At 32.4% G+C, this 24551-nt stretch overlaps 1 protein-coding gene and 1 long non-coding RNA gene across 2 annotated transcripts; one reads left to right on the plus strand and one right to left on the minus strand.

Moving 5' to 3' along the window:
- The first annotated feature begins 670 nt into the window (after nt 1–670).
- On the plus strand, nt 671–11306 carry LOC124372720. The gene is made up of 3 exons (XR_006923358.1): nt 671–809; nt 8186–8216; nt 11135–11306. It is a non-coding gene; the product is annotated as an uncharacterized LOC124372720 (long non-coding RNA).
- Nucleotides 11307–19253: 7947 nt separating this feature from the next.
- Nucleotides 19254–24005, minus strand: LOC124372721 (G2-specific protein kinase nimA-like). The gene is made up of 2 exons (XM_046831131.1): nt 23887–24005; nt 19254–20661 (listed from the first exon to the last, which is right to left on the minus strand). The coding sequence occupies exons 1-2, from the start codon at nt 24003–24005 to the stop codon at nt 19581–19583; spliced, it is 1200 nt and encodes a 399-aa protein (XP_046687087.1). The 3' UTR covers nt 19254–19580.
- Nucleotides 24006–24551: the final 546 nt, after the last annotated feature.

The following is a 24551-nucleotide window of genomic DNA, read 5'->3' on the forward strand; positions in this document are numbered from 1 at the left end:
GCTGGACAAAGAAGATTATTTAGAAAAAATTACGCTGCCAATTTCACGCCACCTTGGGTCTAGGAATGGTTTGAAAATCAGTATGGAATTCGTGCTTCTCAACTTGAACACTCCCGTTTTTAATTAAAATCCGATGAAAATGACCAGGGGACGAAGGATAACCCCCTTGTTTGATGCCGCTATCTTGGAAATGAGTGAGTAATTTTTAAAACTGATATCACGTACACGTTTTTTGACCCTAAAACCCCCTCAAAACAAGCTTCGCGCAAAGTCGTTTGTAAATAGCTAAAAAACCCATTTCCCACCATTTCATGGTCGTCATCTTGGAACGGCAATAAATTGCAACTTTCAGTTTTCTATCAAATGTCTGTTCTTTATTCTTTTTCCATTATGTGTAAAAAGGGGGTTCCTACTTGAACATTTTTAGTTGGGATTGTTCTTCCCCTGAGGAGTACCACTTTGAACTTTTTTTTTTATCACAAAGTAGGCCTCAATAACCTCCAAAGATCTTCAAGGTTTTATTTCAATCAGTCAAACCGTTTATAAATGACGAGGTAGTCATTGACTTTGGTATAACTCTTCATATACAATGTGTGGTATTACTATTCTCTTCTTATACAGATTCTTTAAACGGATAGTCAAAGCCTTAGTTCAAATTGTTTAATTTTTTTCTCTTTGCATTTATGTGCAGACGACACAAAAAATAAACATAGTACCTAAGACTGAAGAAGAAGAATCAAGAAGACAGGAGAGGACGGAAAATAAAATTAAGTGAACTTCAGACTTTTGATTTGGGAATAATTTTTCAAGTAAGTTGTCTATGCTATACTGTACATAAACATGATTAAATTTTAGTTTTATAATGTAGTTGACGGGAACAATACTGGATGATTATATACAACATTATGTTCAAAAGCATAGCTTGCCCTTGAGAATAACTTGGAAACCTGTATTGTTTCTGTGTATTATGGTCTCATAAAGCAAAATATTTTAGGGGTAATGTTTACTCTGACTCCCTCAGCCTCAACATTTTTCTTAATACTTTTGTGTATTGTTTGAGTCCAAAATTTTATCAGCAATACTGGTGGAATAATATAAGTTTCTGATAAGGCAGCTTTAGTTTTTATCCCACTAGGCTATTTTCATGTTCTCTGCTTCACTAACATAGCTGAAATTTCGGAAATTATAAGATTAAAGGTCGAGGTGGCAAATCACGAATTTGACGTTATCAACGTATTCTGCTTATCCTCCTGAACAAAAAATATATATGGTTTTAGGGGGCGCAAATGACAAAATAACATGATTTTAGAGTATATATACATAAATAGTTAAGTTCTTAATGTTTTAATGTTCTGTTTGTGTGCTATGGTCTGGATATCTGTAAATATTATCTGCGGGACTGATAGCGTATCTGTTATCTGAGCGCTCTGGGGCAGAAGTCAGTGCTTCACTAGATATCGTGTAGTGTAGTTTGGATCGATTGAGTACGTGACGATCATGGATCAGCCATCCACTAGTTCTACCAATTGTAGTGAATTGGTGTGTCGGAGTGTTTTGTCGGGCATGTTAAGAGGTTACGTTTCGACCGAAACGAGATTATTTTAGTTTCTGTACATTCTGTGGAACACACTAATGGTAAGCGTTCTCTATTATATACGTATTCATATTAGGGGTAATCATGATTTATTAAGTTTTTTACTCGGTACATAATTGCCTTTCCATTACAATTCAATTTATATTTATTTCTGATCAGCCCCTTTAGAATTTGATATTTTACTGATAGGTACTATCTCGAGGTATGTTTTTCTTTTTTGATATCAGCGCGTGGCAGAAGGTGCTCCCGAAGCCTGCGCTGATGGCCGGAGGCACTCGTCTCAAGTCGATAACAACTAATTAATTTGTAGCTCGAAATTTAAGAAAAACATTGTTCATTTGGATCAAAATTCTGCTCATTTCAGTATTATTCTTCATTTACGTTTGCAAAGATGGCGCCGCATCCGATGACGTCATCACGAGGTTGAATCATGGTCACAAAAGGTCACGTGATGCCCGATGTGGATGTAGAACATGGAAATATTGCTCCACGCTTGAACAGTTGTTCCATTTTTTATGTTCTAAAACTTTGTAATTACTCATTTTCACCCTGTCAAACCTTATATTGTTTTGTTCTGTAGGACGATTAGTTAATAAGTTAATAACACGAAACTCATATTTTGCCACTTCGGCCGTTAATGTGACAATTACTGAAATTTCCTTAGGCTGCAGAATAATAAGCGGCCACCAAATTAATCCAACCATTGATATTCATGATTATTTAGAACTACTGAAACCGAAATGTCAAACCATATTAAGTTATAGGTATTTAAAATTACAATATAGTCTGGCTATTTTTATATCTTAACAAGTAATAATTTATTGATGAATAAGAATGATCTAGTTACATAAATCGCCATTGTACTTGCGGCTATTACTCAAATACCATACACATGATTCTACTTCAGTTTGAAATAATTTGGAACAATAATTTAGAACTGAATTACATTATAGGATTGTAAGATTGCATAAGATAGTGACGCTATATGTTTATATGTAAAAGAAATTTAGGTATTTAATATCATAGAAAATTATAATACTATAGTTATATTTTTATACCCATACAAAACAAACCACTGTTCTAAATTATAACCAATCTGAAATAGTATTTCTGCAAGTATTGGTGACGTCAAACCTACATTCATTTATTAGTCATAGTGGGTAGACTTTAATAAGCGGCCTACACTTGTTATTCAATTGCTATTATCGAATCGTTCAATTGTTTTTATCCGAATGATAATTCAATATTAAAATTTATTGACTTATATGATTTCAACTTCTTAGTTATAGTAATTTTCATCTAAACAAAAAACAAAAAGAAGTAACAATATTTTGAGACTTTGAAAATGGCGATGAATATGAGGAATATATGTAAGATATTTCTCACAAGTGCCGAGATTTGTTTAAGTGGCTTCAACATGTGGGTTTGGCTCCTGGTAATAGGAGCATGTGGGGAGAATTCTTTCCTCAATTTCACAAAAGCGGTTACTTATTAATATCAAGCTAGGCAAGTTATAAATATTGTAAGGTTTCTTTTTTGTCTAAGTGTAGGCCATTGTTGGTTTTGATGTTTTGTAATGTTATTGTAAAATGTTGGGTATTTAAAATTGTAATTTATGAGATTCTTCTTGTTAGAGTAATTTACTATAACTCTGTGTACGATTTTTACATACATTGAATTGTTTGATAATAGCAATCAAATATAGAGTGTAGGCCCACTTATTAAAGTCTCCCCGTCACAGTTAGTTTGGTTAACTAAAATAGTACATTATTGTTAATGTATTCATTAATCCAAATACATATTCATAAAAAAAGTCTTCTCAAGTGCGTTTATTATAACGTTTGTATTTGTTTTAACATTTTTTGCAATGAGGCACTATTGGATTTCCACCTTTATTTCAGTTTTCACCTCCTCACTACAAATTGGACTCTAGATTGTTGAGTATGTTAATGGCGTTGTTTCATTACCATTGTTCTTGTCGATGTCATTACTTACTACACAGATTATTTTACTTTGTTTGAATGAACTTAATTACAAGCAATATAGTTATTTTGTAAAATTGAACAACTGGCAATTATTAATTATGAATATCACAGGTCAGATTTTTTTATACTCGATAGTTTAACAGAGTGGCTACCTGACTGGGAATAAGGCGGAATTTAAAATACTAGAAAAATCTCAAAAACAGTTTTAACTGCCTCTAATTACTTATTAAATCAAAAAATAAAAGCACCTTAAATCAGAACCTGATTAATATCGAGAAATCGTATTTAACGTGACGTGGAACTGTGAATGAAGTTCAACATATGTTTTGTGATCCCCTTCTTACACTGATTGGTCCAAGGTTGCCTCCACGTGTATACACAATACAAGTGGTGTTTTCGAGTTTTATTTAGCCATTGAAATTTGGTCTTTGGATAGGTCCAAAATGTAGTGTTATAAACAAGCTTAGAATTCGGCTCTGTAAATATCTGTCTGATAAGAAATGCAACTCGGTTTTTTGAGTACATTGGATTGTCAGTTGGCTTTTTAACAGACCTGATAAAACTCTTTTTTTTAGATGAAAGTAATGGTTTGCAATAAGTAAAGCCTAACACCCAAAGAGGCTTTTGGGCCTAACATGATGTAAGTAATGACAGAATGAGCTGAGGAATGAGTGGCAGGAGGAAAATTTAATGTCTAGAGTTGGCGGCGGATCAGCAGCCCAGTGTGGTACTGCCCTGCCACTTACGTCTGTTGTGTGCAATGTCGAACGTTCTTCTTTTGTACAACACATACATTACACTTTTAAGTTACCATTCTAACATTCACCACTCACTGCACACATTGCAGCAGAGACCTAGGTTTGGTCTATGAACGATTGGCTACTCACATCTCACCTATGGCTACTCATACACATGTTCTGATTGGTCATCAGATTACGTAGGCTAAACCAATGAAAGGGTTGTAATATTTTGATATCACAATCACATTCAAGTCTCAATAGAACGAATTGCGTTTACAAAGACAAAAAGTTGTTCAAGTTTTCTGTATGACAATATACATTGCTAGTCTAAACGGACACAAGACATTTCATGAGTGCTGCTGCAACCAGTCTCGGGACTGTTTGAAAAAACGGGAGAGCAGTTCCATTAAAATTTCAATTATAAACATTGCTGTATGTCAACAGGCTTCATATTGATTACCATAAGAACCAGCGATACAGCTGTAGCAAGTACTTGTGATTCTCAACAGTTCTTACAAGTAAAATTGCTTATCTTTTTCACATTATGCGGCATTAGTTGTGCAGATTCTCTCGCAACTTAGTCAGTATAAACGTAGCTCAAAATATTGTCGCCAGTCTGCAGATGGTCAGCCGGCCGAAATCTACTGTACATATCAGTTTTTGCCATCAGAACAGCACTGGCTGGTGGAAATCCTATCAGTTCTCCGCTGAACTATTCATCTCAACGACTTCCCTACACACGTAATGATCACTCGGACAATTCGAAATGTCTAAACTAAATAGTCCATGTGTATGAGGAGACTTGTCATGTTGTTTCATACTCAATGACAATAATCTAATGAACATGTGACGAACCACAGCCTTTCGTAGGTTTATTTCCTATGTAGTTTATGATAGATTAATTCTATTTCTGCATTATCTTAAAGTAAAACACAGAATATTTAAGAGCCAGTAATTATGAATGTTAATTGCTCATATTCTAGGGGCAATTATGGATTGTGTTACTGTCCTGTACTGATGTCTACTTATTCTACGGATTGCGAATTAACCACACTTCTGTAACTTCAAATAACTTTCTGACATATTCTTCATACGTTGGTCGAAGTGAGATATATTCGGAGTCACGATACATTTGTGGGACTGCAACCAGGGCTGGACAAGCGTGGATTATTCATACATTTCGGGCTCTGGTACAACATGTGTTGATTATGCGTTAATTTTTTTAATGTCCCTGGAATTTTTATTAGGGATGGATCAATTGGTATACTTCATGCCGGGGCTTTTTTCACCCGATTGCAGTACAGAAGTACTTAAGATACTCTTGGAAAATCACAATTCCACTATATTACAGTTAGTGATGTGTCTAATCTGTCTCAAATCCAAATAATTTTATTCATGGACAACGGCTGATCGGCAGTAAGGAAATTACCTGTTGCTAAATGTGCTTTTGTGTTAGAGATGTAGCCTCAAAAAGTGTTTTGTAAATATGTACAACACAATATGAATAAACCTTTTAACACTTTTTTTTTTAACTTTTATTTTTTCTTACGATGTACATTTCGAAATCTTCGATTTCATCTTCAGGTACTAAAGATGAAATCGAAGATTTCGAAATGTACATCGTAAGAAAAATTAAAATTAAAAAAAAAGTGTTAAAAGGTTTATTTATATTATGCTTTTGTGGTTAAAAACTATTTAGAAACATACAGTAATAGAATAATGTTAACGTGGTTTATAAATAATATTTTAATTGGCGTTTATATTTTCTATGTACACCATTTCCACCACCATTTTTTTGGTTTTTTTGTGTATTTTCTGTGTTTTGTATGTATTTTTGAATTTGTGAACACCAGCGTGTCTGCTAGTTCTATACGCGGATGTTAGCTGTTAAGCAGCAAAAAGACGATCGCAAATTTATATTTTATCTTGTACTTTGTGTAGTTATACATAAATAGATTATCTATAAATATAAACCATAACATTTTAATATTAATGGATTATATTCTAAAAGATAATTTTATAAGCTACCATTTCTATTATTTCAAAGTAGAAGGTAAAGGATATGACTTTGTAGTTTTAAAAATATATTCATTTCCCTGAATCTCTGCAAATTGCTTTAAAGTAACTTGGTATTCTTAGGCTTGTTTTTTCAAAAGGCAAACAGAGTTTGTACCAAAACCTTGCGTTCCGTCAAAATTGTGGTCTCGTACAGAGAATTCGTGCACCGCAGACCTCTGATCTGCAGTGCCGGATTGCAGTCTGCCCCATGTTAGCACTGTGTTGGTAATTGTTTGTTCTCTTTATTTTTCCGAATTGGAAACATGTTTTTCCAAACATCACAGAAAGGAAAGTTATTATGTATACACAGTGTTTGTCGACGTAAAAAAGCTTAAAATAGATGGTAGCGATGAATTGTCACCAAATTTCTCTGCATATCGCTAGCAACAAAATTTGCTAGAGCACCACAGCCTCGTGGCATTTACTGCAAATACAACTGATGACGATAAACCATTACTGTTGTACTTGGCGTAAGGTTTCAATATAATATAATTTTGTTTTGGACTAGAGTATTGGAAATATTTGACCGGTAAAACCGGGAACTTGAAAAGAGATTTTGAGTTGTCACCCTGTTTTAATATTTCTAATCAATAGTTGATTTGATTGATGTGGTAGACGCATATTATACTGCAGTGTTTCCTTAATTAGAGAACTTTTATTAGGTTCTTTAGCCCTTTAAATAACATTTTTAGATGTCAGATATTTGTGACAAGACCTGTATAGAATTTTAGTCTGTTACTGTACTGATAGGGTAGATAGGTGTTGCTTACAATATGTTAAAACAGCTGGTACTTGAGAAAAATCAAAATTTTTTACCTATTTTATGTGAAATTACTTGCTGAACAGAAACATCACCTACCAACATTTTTTATAAGGAAATCCTTTAAATTTACTTTAAGGCTATTGTACTCTGTTGTTGGACCAGTCCATTATTTCCTGGCAGACCTGGAGAGATGTTTTTTTAATGTATTTATTTTTTTATTGCCATAATGAAAAGTCTATACCAACGGCTACCAAAGCAGAGCTGTACTTAGTTAAATATGGGGGTTTACCTTATATCATGTAGCCTTGCAGTGCCATAACATCTAATATTATAAATACATTTTAACTAAGTCTATTACAGGTTTAATTAATTTTGAGAAACACTTTATTTTTTACTTTTTGAAATTACAGGGTGAATGATTGTCCAAATTTTCTGCAATTACTATATAAACTTCAACTTTTTTATATTGAAATACTTATTACTAAGTAAATTTTTTTACATTTTAGATGTTTACAGGTGTCAGAAAGATAAAATAAAAAAAAATTTAAAATAATAAATGAATCTAACATAGTATTGACATAAACATAACATAGTAACATAAACCAACACAGGGGCCCCCAATACAATCAAACCAAATTATTAATTAAAAATACCTAAACTATTGAATACAAAAACATGTTTATCTAGTCATATACAATTAATTATTGCCAGTTATTTTTAATGTATTGAATAACAATATTGTTAAAAATTAATTCAAAGAAACTAAAATCATTTGTATGGTATTTGAGTAATGGTCATAAAATAAAATGACAATGTATTTATTTCACAAGTTGTAAGGCATGTTTATCCTTCAAAATAGTAAATATTAACTAAATGTTACTCTGTTTTTTTATTTTACATTTTATCAATACATATAGCTTTGATAGTTTTTTACCTACAAAGTTGTACATAATGCAATATTCACAGTACTCAACTACACAATTTCCTTTCTAGTATACAATCTGGGCTGATACTATTCTTCTAATATTTTGTTATTTTCTTACAGGAGAAGCAATTTTCACAGGAATGTGTTAAAGGTAAGACAGAATTGTAGGGTTTTGTGAATTACTTTAACACGTTCACTGTGGATCTGAAACATGATAACCTATCGAGATACAAAAAAAGTCTAGTGAAGTTTTACTTACCTGTAAATACATGTAAGACTTACCTGTTTGGGGACAGTAGATAGTGGTGTTAGTTCAAAGCAGTTTTATCCCTCTGGAAATAATATAAATGTCTGTAATAAACTGGTGTAACGCTTGCTCACATTTCAGTGTTTCAACTGCATTACATCATCACTACGATATAACATTTGATGTTGCCTAACAAATTCTGGGTTTACTAATGTATAATTGTTACAATTTTATGAATTTTTCATAAATAAATTGCTAAATTTTTGATATTTATAAAAAACATCTTAACAATATCCCAACAACAACCAAAAATGACAATTATTTGTTGTACAAATTTTAAGATTTTAAAAATCAGTTATTAATTTTTTTACAATTTGTATATCTCTTAAGATATTAAGATGTTGTTGATCAATGTCAGAAAAAGAAATAGTTATATCGTAGTTGTTTATGCATTGTTGACCAAAAGTTAAAAAATTCTTAGATAATTTACAATAATGATAGTTCTTATAAATATATATTTTTTATATCTGGTTGGTTTCCTGATACAGGTTGCACAACTTTTGTGTAGCATACATGATACTTTGGTACTACCCGGAGGCCACTATTTTTTAACAGTTTTTCTTACAGGTGACCTAAAAAATACACATCATTATAAAGAACATATTTTGTTTAACTTGCGGCCATTTTGACAATCGGTTCTTGTATTCTGCCTTCCCAAAGGGCAGAGAAGGAGGCCACTCTGCCACTATCTACTATTTGTTTCTTAGGCTATACAAACATACATGTTATAAATATAAAAAGTTAAAAGTCAACATTTTAAGAGTGCTCACAGGATCTGAGCTTGAATTTAGGTACTACCTCTAGGAATGATGCCCTTTACTCGTGAAAAGTGTGGGCCAGAAGCCCACACTGATGACCAGGGGAATTTCCTATTGGTACTTTCCCGACCTCAGATCATGTACCAGATTATCAAACGTGGTCTGATGTTGGAAGAGTTAGATGATCTGGGACGTGATCCGAGGTCAGGAACGTACTGATCGGAAATACCCCTAGCATCAGTGCGGGCTTCGGTGGTTCCTCTGGCATCACTTCTCACTTCAGGTGAAAAAAGAAAAACATCCCACGAGATATCTAAATTAAAGCTCAGGTCACTTGAACGCTTTAAAAGTAATCTTTAACTTTATTACTACTAGTAATATATTTATAATAACAGTTTATGAATGCTCAGATTATTTTAAAAAACGTGTGTGTGTGTGCGCGCAGATTTTTATTTATATTTCATAAGGTTTTGAAATAGCAGTGGTAGAAAAGTTTCAGAAGTATACAATAATACTAAATCGTTATTATTAATTGAACATGCTTATTAGCATAATTTCTGATAGGTAAATAAAGTGAATGTTTTCACTATCAAATTTATGTGTAAACTAGCAGTTACCTGTGGTTTTGCACACAATTTCTTAGATTTTGCATGTATATGAGTACTTTTGGTTCATGTTAATGATATTTCTGATGCCAATATTGAACTACAAAGAAAATATGTCATAAATTATATATTTATACCCATTGTAATTTACTTCAGTCTTAGTATTTATTTGCCATAGTTGATTTTGCCTTTCCCAGTTTGATTTTTTTTAGTTTACTGGATCAAGAAAATATATACGTACATAAGCCTGAGAAGCCTACTTATGTCGAAAGACAACTAAGATGTGCTACATAACAGTCTTTAAATTTATAGTAAAAGTGAGATAATAACTTGTATACTATTTGCTAAAATATACAGTTAAAATTGTATTTGATGTAAAACTTAATGTTCTTACCTGGATATTTTCTTTCTCTTTGTTCAAGAGTGATACAGACAAGTTTTGAAATAAGAAATGTTGTTACTATCAAGCTTACTCTATGCCTTCACTAATTTTTATGGTTAGTAGAAATCAAAATTTGTATATGTTCCTAAAAAAGGGATAGTTACCTAACAGTTATTTTAAATTACCTGATTATTATAAAGAAACAGTTATTCTAATGTATTTGGGTTTAGGGAACTTTTATAATTACCTAAAGGTCACAAATTTAGTTAGTTTTAAGTTACACACACACACACACACACACACACACACACACACGCACGCACACACACACACACACACACACACACACACACACACACACACACACACACAATTTTAGATATAGTAATATTTGTTTATAAAACTATGAAACACTTACAAAAACAAACATGTGTGTGGTGGATGGAATTACTTTTTCTGTGAAGACGAAAACAGCAATGTAATTCTATACAACAACAAAAAACAATAATAATAAAGAACAATAAAAAATTCAGTGCTGTGCTCAGAAACTCTACCTTTCCAATGGTATATGAATCAAGTTGGTACTTGATTGTGTATGTATTGTAACAAATGAGATTAAGTGGATCCTAATCAACAGATATCAGTTGCATGTCAGTTGGAAGGGTAAACTAATAATACATTGTTTGTTTGACATTTCAAGGTAACTTCCATATGTAAAATCTATCTTTCTTCCAACTAAACTGGATGGGAAATTTTAAAAATTGTTTTACTGTAAATTTGGCTATAGAAATATAATTTTAAGTGGTTTCGTACAAACTGCAACAATAATATCTTTTTGTATTTAAATAATTATGATAAAATGTAACTAATTATCCCCATGACACTTTAGCGGCCTTGTGGGATGCTGGCAAACTGTTACTACTAGTAATTAAAATTGTTCATTAAATGTTGTTTTTTTCTTCTCTTTAATAACAAAAATTTGGTTGAATATAAATTAAATTTTCATCTCTGTTAAAGGTTGATGGCAGTAAGCAAGTCACTTGCACTTCGCAGATTTTTCAAAAGGTGGGGTGTTTCTATTTTCTTCCCTACATTTTACGGGGACACTGATTTTTGCAGACTACAATCATACACGCAAGTGGAAATTGTCACAGCTGAAATTGAAGCAGACAGAAGTAATACTTAATTAAAGTGAGTTTCTATTTTAATAATTATGTAAATGTAATTTTACAATTTAAAGTAAAATTTAAATTTTGTTTCACTTTTTCTCAAATAAATAAATCTTTATTATTGTACTGAGGCAAAACAGTGTAGTGTTTAAGTATTTTTTAAACAAATATAAGTAACTATTATTAGATTGAGATACAAATAATTAATCAGTAGTTTAGGATTACTCAGATGGAACTGAAATATATTTGCAAGCAAAACTATTTTCAAACATGAATTCCACCAGACAAAGACAATTAATTCCAAAACAGTCTGATTTACCATCAATAAGGAAAATAAAGACCTTCAGAGATAATATGTTACATGGGAGGGTTGATTGGAATCAATTACTATGTTTTCATATGTGGTTGCCTTGTTCACTTGATTACCTCTCAAATACCCAGATGTTTTTATTCTCGTATAATAGTTTTTCTTAATTTATTAATCATTTTGAATTTAAAATAAAATCAAATTTTTGGATGGCATGATTTTTAAAAAGTAATGAAGATGTTAGATTGTCTCAAACAACATAAATGCTAGATTTCATGCTTTGTGTAGTTATGTCTTTTTTGTGTTTACAAAAATGCTTGCTTATAGTTTTGTAACCCTAGAGCCGCTAAGCATCTCGATTGGAATTCATTTACGCTGCCAACCACTAACATCTAGGTTGAGATACATTATGTCTGCATTCTTCATTGTATGGTTACAATTACATAAAATAAGTTTTACATGTTGTATTATTTATCGATATATTCAGTGAAACCTGTTGTGTTATATTTATAAGTAGAAATATAATTTTATTTCTACAGAAGTGTATGTTGATAGCACTAATATTTTCCACTGGCATTTATATTTGTAGTGAAACTGCAACGTTTTTATTTATAGTTTACTTTAATATACTTTTTAAGTAGTGTAAGTGTATATACAGTATTTGGAATCTCGAGTGTTATGATATTTTGTTAACTGACATTGTCCCCAAGGAGAAAATTTTATGTTAGAATATAAACAAGTTTTGGATTTTGCATACTCTGGACTTAAGGACATGCTTGCCATTTTTTTGATTATTTTTATTTTTACCTGTATTACTTGTAGTTTACTGAACATAATGATATTATATTGATATATTTTGAGGCAGTATTTTTGCTCTGAAACACCCTCAAATATGCCAATTAGGACCTAGCAGTTGAGACAAAAATTCCCCCCTCCCCCTCAGTTGTAGTCATGATTCTTATAGGTATCACTTAATCATGATTCTACATAGGTATAATGAAACATTTTGGAAAAACTGTAATCATTCAACCTAAAACCACAATTATATAGGATCTATAGAGTAATTCAAACAAGGTACTTTGTAGTAGTTAATTTTGTTTCCAGCCGTAGTGTTGAAGCTTAAGAATTTTATTTGTAATTTAATATTGCTGCCTTAAAATTGTATTAAAAATAAATTTCCATCTATTTAGCATTTATAATTTGTATTTAGTAATCCTTTTGTTTTGTTTTTCACGTGTTTTATTGAATCAATCAGTACAGTGAGGCAAGTGCAGGAACATTAAGACACCAATGGGTCAGGAGGGATTTGATCTTGTGAACATTCTATTTTATGATTAAAATCCTTTACTTCTTAGTTTCATCTTTTAGAACTGTGAATTAGTCACTGATTTTCTAGCCTTTTCAAGGAGTTTAAAAGCTTTTAATATATATATAGAAATGGTTTAACATTTAGTTTAAAAACTGACCTTTATTTATTTTCAATAAATATTATCACTTATTATAAAACCTTAATGAGTAGAAAGAATAATAGGATTTCAGATATGTGCCATTATTGTTACAAATTGTATAACATAACGTTTTGAGGAATGAAATCCTATCATCTACATGAGGTGAAAAAAGATAGAATGATAGAAAGAGGAGAAATAAAATGAGTCTAACATACTCAAAATCTGCTGGAGTCGAGGTAGGAGAAATGTGTTAATACATTTTGTAACACATAACGATGGCAAAAGTCTGAAATCCTATTATCCTTTCAAACCTTCTATCATCAATAACCAACTTTAAACAAAGGACTTAATGAGTGATTTCTACTTCACAGAAAAAAAAGACGACAGGTCAAAATATGAATCTTTTGATCCATTTAAAAATTATTATGTTAATATTTGGAGTAGTTGTAGTTTAAGTATATTTCAGTATCTTTAATAGCCTGTTGTTAAACCTTTGGACCACAGGCAAACCGTTTTAATGTATGGGAGTGGGAAAAGTTACAGGCCTCTACTAGAAGTCCAGTTTTTTTTTTTTCTTTTTTTTGGGGCGGCCTACTGCCATGCACTTAAGCCTCAAGGGCTTTTTGCGCACCCCGGAAACACACCATGAGGCCCACCAGTCTACAACTTCAGCAGTTCAACAAACCGCCGAAAACAACCTATCAAGTCCTCCTGGGAAAATTCACCACCCCTGTCCAAGCTACCTAGTGCCAATGTCCAAGTAAACTGACTTTTCCAATAGCTGGATATTTGAGGAATTGATCTATGTTGTTCTAAAGAGATAATTAATCTATTTTGTTTTGCTTGTTAGATTTTAAAAAATGTCTAGTTTAACTTCCTTAAAGTATGTAAAAATAAGTTAGATCAGTGATAAAGTATTCTTTATCAAAAGGTTATTCATTAAAAACATGGCAGAGTTGGTGCTATTAATATTAGGTAGAACTGTCTCTTCATTTACTACTGTAAAAATCAGGGTTGTAGACTTAAAACAAGGCTGTATAAGCACTCATGATGCTGAACATTTTGGAAGGTAGATAACTGCTTTGGTTGATAAAAGCATTGACAATGTTCATAAAATAATCAATAATGACTATCCGTTGAAATTTATTCAAGTGGCAGAAATTATTAACATATTAATAGAGGTGGTGCATCACAATTTAACTGACATCTTAGGTGTGAAATCATTATAAAGATGGTGGGTGCCGTGTTTGCTGACTCCAGACCTATAATGGTATGTTTATTTTGTACACTTGGATGAAAGTTGCTGTTAAGATGCAGTGGAGCATCACTGGAATAAGCGTGTAAACTTAAAATGAGTTTATGTATAAAAGTTAATAATACTTTTGTCAAAATTGATTTTTCTATTTTCGGCCTTAGAATTTTTATCTGCTCTTGTACTGTTTTACATCTTATCCACCAGATCGTCACCTGTGACTCTGTGTTTTGGAGAAGTCTCATCAAAATTACCATGAGTACATGTTTAGTACACACAACATAAGAATATTAAAACATTTTAAATATTGTTAATTCATAATATTTATTGTGTTTCAGGATGGCAAGATTCACACTTTTTGGAATGACTAAAGAGTATTTACTTATTGTAGTACCTATGACTGGCTACTTCCTTGGCAAATGGCTAGATGACATGGAAACTGAAAGAATGACCAGGTTCAGAGACAAGAGCTCTCTGTTCTACAGAGAGTTGGCACCAGGCGAGAAGCCGTCATGGCCCTTGAGCTCTGTACTCACTTTAATAGTAAACTCATGATGTATCTTGTTGAATTTATGGAAGAAATAAAAACATTGTTTTCATACTTTTCAGTTAGTTTGGATCTCACCCGAATAGTTTTTTCATACACCTACATGATAGTCATCCTTTCACCAATATATAAGATATCTTAATTTCTCTCAGTTTTATTTCATTAGATGGCCATATTTGTTACTGTCTCCGATTTTTAACTCATGTATGCCCATAATTACAATATTGGGGCAGCAGGGAACTTATGAAAGTTGTTAGCAGCTTGTAAGGTCCTCTGGGTCTTTGGTTTGGGTGAAGTTAGTGCAAACACTGATGGTATGATGACTATGAAGGTTGGCATGATACTCGCAACACTTCCAAATATTTAAAAACTCTATTGTCTTTAAACCTTAGGAACAAGAATCTTAGAAACATACATTTGTTTGTTAAAACGTAAAATTGATTTAGTTACAATCAACCAGAAATTATGTTTGTCAACATATTTACTTATAATGATCAAATGTATACTTCCAAAGTAATGTTATTTCAGTTTTTTCATTGTAAAAATCTAACATTTTTTAGAATTCTCAGGTCATTCAGAATGGTTGTTTCATGTTTTATTCTGTTAAAGTTTTTCATGTAACGGCACAGTACAAACCTTTGAATAATATACAGTATCATTACGGGAATAATAGTAAACATATGATTGGTATAATTTATAGTCAATTCAAACTGAAGTTAAACATGTTTAGGTAAGTTCTTTGGCTAGTCTCAACCAATAGAAAGTATCAGAAGGGCGGCTATTCGCAATTATACAAAATTTCAGTCTGGGATATTTTGCAACATAAATTAGAATTGAGACAACATTTTTAAGCAATTTTAAGTTACTGTTATTCTTAATATTTTTTATATAAAAGCGGTCATTCAAAAGTTTTAAAAGTATAGAAGAAAATTCAATCTTTATAATAATTTGAGATAACAGCACATGTGAAATGTATCTTTCTTCAAATTAAACCAGAAGAGGAATTTCACCTCTTGACGTAGTTTCAAAAATGGTATGATGGTTATTGTTATAACAATTCTCAATATATTGGATTAAGGGGAGCACGAGTGTTGTATCTTTCCCATGTTAATTTTTGCATATTTTGAGCACAGCTTTCTCAGACAACCATTAAAGATAATTGAACCAAATTTTTACTAGGTATTCTAGACATGTTAAAGTACACTTTTTAACACATGGATTTAAAAGAATATGTATTAATATTTTTCTATTACATTTTTTTTAATTAAAAAAATATTTAATTTTGTTTCCTTTTGAACTATTAGAGATATCTATATTTCCCTGTGTTAAAGTGTGCATTAGTATGTTGGTGAATTGTGGTAAAAATTTGGTTGAAATAAATGCAGTAGTTCCTGAGGAATCTGCCTTCAAAGTTTAAAAAACCTGTTTTTCGGGAAACTGCAAAAAATGATGAATACATAAAATTGTGAGCAAAAACTTTAGTTTAAATACCTAAAACTGGCCAGCTCCATAGCTTGAGTCATCAGGGTCTTCTTCCTTAAATTCCAGCTTTCTCTTCACTTGTCTTTTCACGGCCATTCGCAAGTTGGGAAAAGAATAGTTATATAAAAGTTTTTATTCGTGTTTTATTTTTAAAGTTCTAAAAACCAATTTTAGTCACATTTTGCGATCCCACATTATTTTGCCAAACTTTAAGTTTTTGTTTACAAATGTTACATTGGTTGTATGTTCAACCTCACAAAATTAAATACAGGGTCATCGAAAAAATAATGCCTAGATTTTAAATAACTGTCATAAAAAAACTATTAAAGGTAATTTAAAGGTTGTGGTCTTAAAATGTGCGGAAAGAAATAATTTTTTTGTTCATACCTTAGTATGTTTCAATGTGAGCACCGTTCGTTGCCCTGCAGATATCAAGTCTGTAGTCAACTTCCTGCCACGTGCGTCCAATCATATCTGGCGTAACAGTTAAGATTGCGGAAGAAATTCGCTCCCGAAGATGGCCCAAATCCCGAATCTTTTCTGCGTAAACTATATTTTTTATGTACCCCCAGAAAAAGAAATCCAAAGGGGTAAGATCAGGACTTCTAGGAGGCCATGAAATGGGGGCTGCTCTACCAATCCAACCGTTTGGGAAGCGTGCGTTTAGTGCAGCGCGTACCTCGCGATGGTAGTGAGGTGGAGCCCCATCTTGCATAAAAATGATTCGCTGTCCAGTCTGTTGTTTGATATCGTCTAATTGGGGGAACACAAACAGTTCAAGCATGTCCAGGTAAACTAGGCCTGTAATGGTTTTTTCTATTTGTAGAAAAAACCATTACAGGCCTAATAAAGAAAGGTCCAATAACTTTGTCATGAAATAACGCGCACCACACATTGAGTTTGGGAGAATCACGCACATACTCGTGGATTTCGTTTGGCTGTTGCGATCCCCATACACGGCAATTGTGACGATTTACACATCCATTTATGTGAAACGTAGCTTCATCACTAAACAACACTCTCTGTAGAAAATTTGGATTATCATCAATTTCATTTAACATAAAAACTTGCAAATTCAGTTCGTTTAGGGCGGTCGGTAGGTTTTATTTGCTGTTTTATCTGAATTTTATACGCATGAAGTCTTAGCCGTTGTGTGCAGTACATTTTGTATTGTTTTTTGGAATGTTTAGTTGAAGACTTCGTCGAGCAATGGATTTTTTTGGGCTCCTAACTCAAGATTGCCGGATACGCTCAACATTCTCTTCTGATGTTCTTGGTCGGCCTGGTCTAGATTTTTTGCCGACGGTCCCTGTTTCCCTAAACCATCGAACGATAGCTTTGTTATCAGGTGCTGTTTGTTATGTTCTCCAAAAGAGCCGCTGTACACTGACAATTGACTTTGACTCCGCGTACCAAATCACGCACTGTGCTTTTTGTTGCACGGTCAACATCGTACTGAGCGGGCGGCGCGTCTGTGGCCGGCTGACCTTGACGATTGCGAAGCTTGTCTGCACATCACAAAGACAGGGAAACACAATCAGACGAACTAAAAACAAAACTTGCGTTCACCAGTTATCGTCCAGTGAAAGAATTACTCATTTAACATGAAAGGTTTTGATGTTATAATTTTATTAAATCTAGGCATTATTTTTCGATGACACTGTATAACAAGACAGGTGTTATATTTATTGGTATATAAATAAACTTCATAACTTTATGAAGACAGCAATACCAATTACTTGATGTATTGAATATAAAAAAATATGTGTCATAAATTTATAAAAGAACGCATGCAAAACATGAAATAGTTCCCCTGCTACTTTAGAAACTGCCAGATCTAGGATCAGGATTCAAGAGGACTGAGAGAAAGAGAGATTGGGCCAGCAGGCTGTGTTATCTCAGGAATGGTAAAAATATGAAACAATGTTGCTCATGCGTTCTATCGGTCAAAGTTTGTGATACTAACGCAAGCACTACCTTAAGGCTACAACACACCACAACTGTACAATTGGAAAAACCACATTGCAGCAAGACGAAGTAGACCAACCACATTTGAATTGATATGAAAACATGACTGAAATACTAAAGAGTTTAGAGTAGAGCATATACTGTATATAAATATATATTGTTTTATATATACAGACAGCATATACATTTATGTGCATGTGTGTAAATATGTTTATGATGATTGTAAACAAACCAGAAAAATAGGATTTTTAATGCTTAACATTGTAAAAAGATAAATGGTAACAAAGACGTGGCACAAAATTATGATACAATTATTTTGAGAAGTTAATTGACTAAGGACTAAACTACAGTGAGCAATAAAATGAAATGTACACATTATGTTGCAATGAGTTTTCATAATCAAATCAAACCAGTATAACAAAAAATATCAAAATTATTTCCTAAAATAATACCCAAATTCAATATTCTTAATATAATAATTGTTGGAATGAGTAAACAAATGTTTATTTCACTACGAAAAAATCCTAACAAAATAAAAAATAAACTGTTATGAAAATGCTTCCTGCACAATTTATTTAATTACAGAAAGAGAAGAAGTGACAACTTACACTTTAATGATAAAATATAACACGAATATACTTGTAACATGAAGTTTTCAATCCTTTAACTGAAAGTGAACATTTAATTATATACCAAAAACCTGGTTATTTTTATAGCATTTTTATACATCATATACATTCTTGTTCATAAAACTATTTTAAAATATTTTTCAAAAATTGGTAAAGTTTAAAATTATTTTCAATTAATGTTTTTAACAGTTCATTATTAATATTTGTTTATCATCTCAATTTTGAACATCTGACATCTACAAATTTAATCCGTAATAGGCTTCAGCCAAAATGATCCAGTAGTACCCACTGCACTTACACAGAACTTGGTCAGACTACATCAATATTGGCTGTGACGAGTTAATGTGGCAACATTTTATTTATTGAAATGTTTTACAAAATTACACTTAAGTTATTTATTCAAAGAGATAAATGCAAATGCTTACCTAATTTAATTTATTTTATACTAGTAACATTTACAATCAATATATTAATATTCATTAACACATAATTGTATAAAATAGTAACTACTTGAATTATTAGCCTAGATTAGTAACTGGTTTAAGGCACCATATATAATCAGGTACATTAGAATATACAATATATATTAACATTTATAACTACTTGAACACACAACCTCTTGAGTATTTCTGTAAATATACAACATATATTATACTGGAATCTAACGAATTCCTTGTTTTTTTGAGAACAGCGACAGTCTGGAGGAACGCTTTTTTACTTCTTTAGTTTCACAATATTCATGGGTTTTCACTTCTAAATGATTTTGGAGGTTCATATTTTCTTTATTAACATTGTTGTGATAGGCTGTTCGTTTATTCTCCAGCCAAATAGTTTTTTCTTCTAGCCAACTATTTGTATTAGGCAAAACCGGTTTCAGTATGGAAAACTTATTCTCTGATGTCAAGCTAACTTTTTTTGGTATTGTACCAAATTTCAACTGTTCTGTTTCTTGAACATCTCCCAAAATTTTCTTGGGAATAGTCTTCGTCCTCATTTGTTCTACTTCAGGGATCCCACATCCCTTCTTCTGTACTGCCACTATCTCTTGAATAGCCTGAAGAGGCTGAACTCTCTCATTTACATTAAAATGAACATGCCTTAGTCTACGTTCTGATGCTGATCTGATGAAGTTGTTTGGAGGAGCAACTGCCTTGGGATCAATTTTGGCAGATGTTGGAAGAATACTTGTGTCTCCTGGATCTGCACTGAATGAAGTGTCCAGTTCTTCTACTACCTTGTACTTTTGAGATCTCAAACTCACAGAGGCCTGGGATGATCGATTTTCCTTACACTGTCGAAGATAAATTTCAGCCCTGGTAAGTTTGTCTCTTAAAACACGTTCAAGAAGCAACAATTCTTTCTCTCTTTTCACAATTGTTCTTTCCTTTTCAAGTAACTTATCCTCCCTCTTCCTGATTCCAGCCTCTCGCTGTCTCAGAGTCTCCAGTCTCGCCATCCACTTCTCCTGGAAAGTGTCCTCACTGATCTCTTCTGGTTCTCTTTCCCTCTCTAAGGTCCTGATCTTCTCAGAGACCGAGGCCAAAGTGGCTCTGTCACACTCTTCCTTGAGCCGATCCTGCTTGTTGACAAACTTGAAACTGGACTTGGTGGAGACATTGAGGACGACTGTAGGGTGGTGTAAGATCATCTCAATAGTAGGCCGGTATTGGTGTTCAACACTCAGCATCAACTCTATAATCTTCTGCAAGTCAACCGAATAGTTGGCTGGGATTGGATCAAACCTATAAAAAAATCACTTCATGAAATATTTTATAGATATTTAAATAGAACCTACCTAATTTATTACTTGCCTGGCTAAAGGTGAGATCGGAATGTAAAGAAGTTAACTTATCAGAAGAACATGAAATAATTATTACCATGAACAAGCTGTAAGATCATGGCATATTTTATTCATATATATGCATTATATGGAGTATTCATAAAAAATGTCGTCATTCTGTTAAACTTATTATTAACACTTGATGTTACCGTTATCATCAGACACATTAGTGTGTATCATCAGACACTACTCATGTGTAATTTGACAATATCTCATTTTAAGTGAGTTAAACAGCAGTTTATTTAGGGACTGCACAATAAAAGCAACTCAAGAGCATGGTTTATATAACCAGCACAAATATGATGGAGTTGGCTTTGCTTAGTCTAAAGTAGCAGTATTGAACAAGCCTCTCCTATAGGTCTTATAATATAATGGTTTGTAATTTAATAAAAAATTATAATAATGGCTTAGGAAAAAATAAAAAGAAATCTATTTTTAATTCATTTAAAAAAAAACATAAATGATTAATTTAAAAGAGACCTTAAAACATGATTGAAATAAAATGGTTTTTATAAGATACGTCAGAGGATGATTTGATAAACAACAGCATATAAGGCGAGAAGCACTGTACATATGGTAGCTGACGAGGAAATATAACACATTCTATTGGGCAGTGGAGAGAGAGCACTAGTATAAATGTGACTCATATTTGTTCCATGATAGCACAATAACCCTATTGTGCAATAGAATACTATTTGTCATTATATAAGAAAGTAACCAAGAATTTTATATTTGAAATTTAAATTGAATAAAAATTAGTCTATAGAAAGTGCAATCTCTTAATATGTAAAGAAATTATTGGTACTAGGTTAATGCAAAGCACCTGTTGTATCAGGAGTACTTTGTGGTTGTACTCTAAATTGTATTAAAATCAAAATTTAAGTAAGTGATTGCAAATTTAAAGTATAGTTCATTAAATAACGAGTGAAGCACAAAATAATTATCAATTTCTACAGCAACATTATAAAATGTTATGCAAATTCAACATCACAACATGGTCTTTTCTCTTAATAGTAAACAATAATTTGAGAATTTGTTACAATCAAAATTACACAGATCTTTCATAGACAAAATGATTAAATAAGCATAATAATTCAAATTTATGAAGTGAATTTTAATTTTACTGATTTCTTCTGCCTAATTCAAACTATAGACCTAATTGAACTATAAAACCCTTATTGTTACCATCAACTGTGCATTTTGTACATTACATTTTTATGCGGTATACCACTGACGGTATGAAACAATGATCTTAAGTGCTGATTCTTAAGAATTAAATTTATAATGTTTTTACATTTAAAAGTTTGAAATTGCTTTAATTGCCAAATAACATGTACGTGTGATAACTACATCCAACTTTGTTAGTGTGACCACCAAATTGAGACTTCGAGTATACAAACTTTATTTTATTTTACACAATTATATATTTGTTGGTTTTAATAAAACAGAAATAAGAAAAATTTGATATAGGTTACATTCAATTCTTTTAAAATGTATTAACCCCTTTAACTGCCTTGAGTCCAGGTAAGTGGCGATTGAAGATTGTTGAAATCTGTCTGGACAAAGTATTTTTCCCGTTTTAGTAATTTTGACATATTTATTGAACACTTTAATTAAAATGTATCAATCAGAGCTAAACTTTTTAAATTATGTTCAGTGTCAACTTATATGTCAATTATGTTTTGGTAATAACAGTTTTTATCCCAATGAAGGGGGGGGGGGTGAATAGGGAGGGTTGAAAATATAAAAACTCTTTATTCTTCATTCACTGGGAACTTTAAAATCTGTTGTAAAACCTCTTTGTTCATTATTACAATATACTACTATAACTAAACAATATCAATGAGCAAACGTCATAAAACGATTCATAGAATAAAAAGGCACAATCAACACAAATTTCTTGAATTCATGTACAATAAAAAGCATATGGCCTTCAAGTAATTTGAACAAAATCCACAAGATTGCAGTACCAACCATGTAGCAATTTCCTACACTTTTCCCGCCTATAGCGCCTGCCCTAAGTATCAAAAGATAACAGTTGTCATTATGAAAAAAACACAGTTGACGAATGGAGAGCAAAGTTACTCGAATGTGGTTGTTCTAAAAGCTAGTGTTGCATGAGATACATTATATTGTGCTTAGGGGGTCAATAGTTGCTACTAATGTTGCATGTTATATCTGAGTGGTAGTTAACCCATTGCGGATCGTATTGTTTTGGCACGCGGGCACAAATTGATTTACGGTCAACGGCCAAACGAACAGCAATGGTGCGCCACATTGTATCGCTCGCTATTGTATACTAGAAAATTCAGCTTTGAAAGTATTTGTTCAGATGAAACATGGGCCTGCTGGGGTATCCGTGATGTAGGAACAATAACACGCGAGCAAGGTTCCGGGGTGGCAGGGATGATGTCTGAATTATAGTCTAAAAAAAGCGGCTCGGGCGACAAAATCCGGGCCATTGTCTAGACTAAACCCACCAACATGTACATCTGCGTCATTTAGTTCTGTGTCACTAACCTCAAAGTATTATAATAACAGCTGAAGAAAACAACCAATCAAAAGCGCCTAAAAAGCAGAGAATAAACTCTGTTTGATGATGCATGAATGATTTTTCAACTTCGACATACAACTGCGATATGTAGTATATTTATAAAACTTTTGAAAACTCTGAACGTAGACCATTGTTTAACACTCTTAGTTGACAAGTGAAGACGATCGCCCAATCTATCAGATATTAATAGAACTATTTCGAGGGAAACTTAAAAGCAGACTGCTTTTGCAACCTGAACTCATCATCATGGCGTTAGGCCCGGCCGCTGCATGACGAGCACAGCTTGTCAGTGATCCGTAATGGGTTAAAGTGGTAATGAATAGATATTTGTAATTAAATAAAAATTGTTAATTTAATGTACAGTGTTGTATTTTGTTGAAAATAACCAAACAAGTATGAAATTATGATACACAATTTCAATATTTATATACAATTGAAAATATCTCTGCTGTTGACTAGTCAGAAATGGAGGTTGTGGGTTTTTGGTAACTGTCACACATTTTAATCTAAATTCAATAAATTTGTCATTGTATTCTAAAGTATCAGTCTGAATGAGTAGACACAGTACAATACCTTCCATCTCTGATAAGACTTGCCAGCTGATTGATATCACAGCTGGTAAAGGGAGGACTGAGAGCACACAACTCGTACACCAGGCAAACCCAGTGCCCAGATGTCAGACTTGCGGTCATACTTATTTCCTTTTATCACCTCCTGTAATACATATTTTAGTATTAAAAATGAATTTTGATATTAAAGCATTATTACACAAACAAGTAAAAATTATATTCTTCAGCTAGAGATAAGTTTGTATTGATTTATTGTGTAAATCAAGAGTACAAACAAGTACTTGTTTCTTGTTACAGAATAACAGACGGGTAAGAGAAGGTTGGTGTTAATATTGTATGCTAACAATGGAAGATGTATCTAAGAGAACTTTGCCAACTGAGAAGAGGAAGCCTTCTCTTAGCCAGACTAAATGATTGTCACTCAGTCTAAGAAACTGAAATCAATTTTCAACATGATATCTCTTCCATAAATGTTAGTGGTGAGAATTTTAACATTACCAGTCTAATAATATGTTATAATTAATGACTTAAAAATGGTCAAATTATTCTAGAAACTAGTTTAATGTTGACTATGTATTTTCTAAAATATTAATTATTGGACAACTTTCATTGTTAATGATACCATAAAGGTACTTACTTTTCAAGCAATCAAATTAACTATATAATTTA

This window comes from Homalodisca vitripennis, unplaced genomic scaffold (genome assembly GCF_021130785.1).
Source record: "Homalodisca vitripennis isolate AUS2020 unplaced genomic scaffold, UT_GWSS_2.1 ScUCBcl_3895;HRSCAF=9698, whole genome shotgun sequence".
NCBI lineage: Eukaryota > Metazoa > Arthropoda > Insecta > Hemiptera > Cicadellidae > Homalodisca > Homalodisca vitripennis.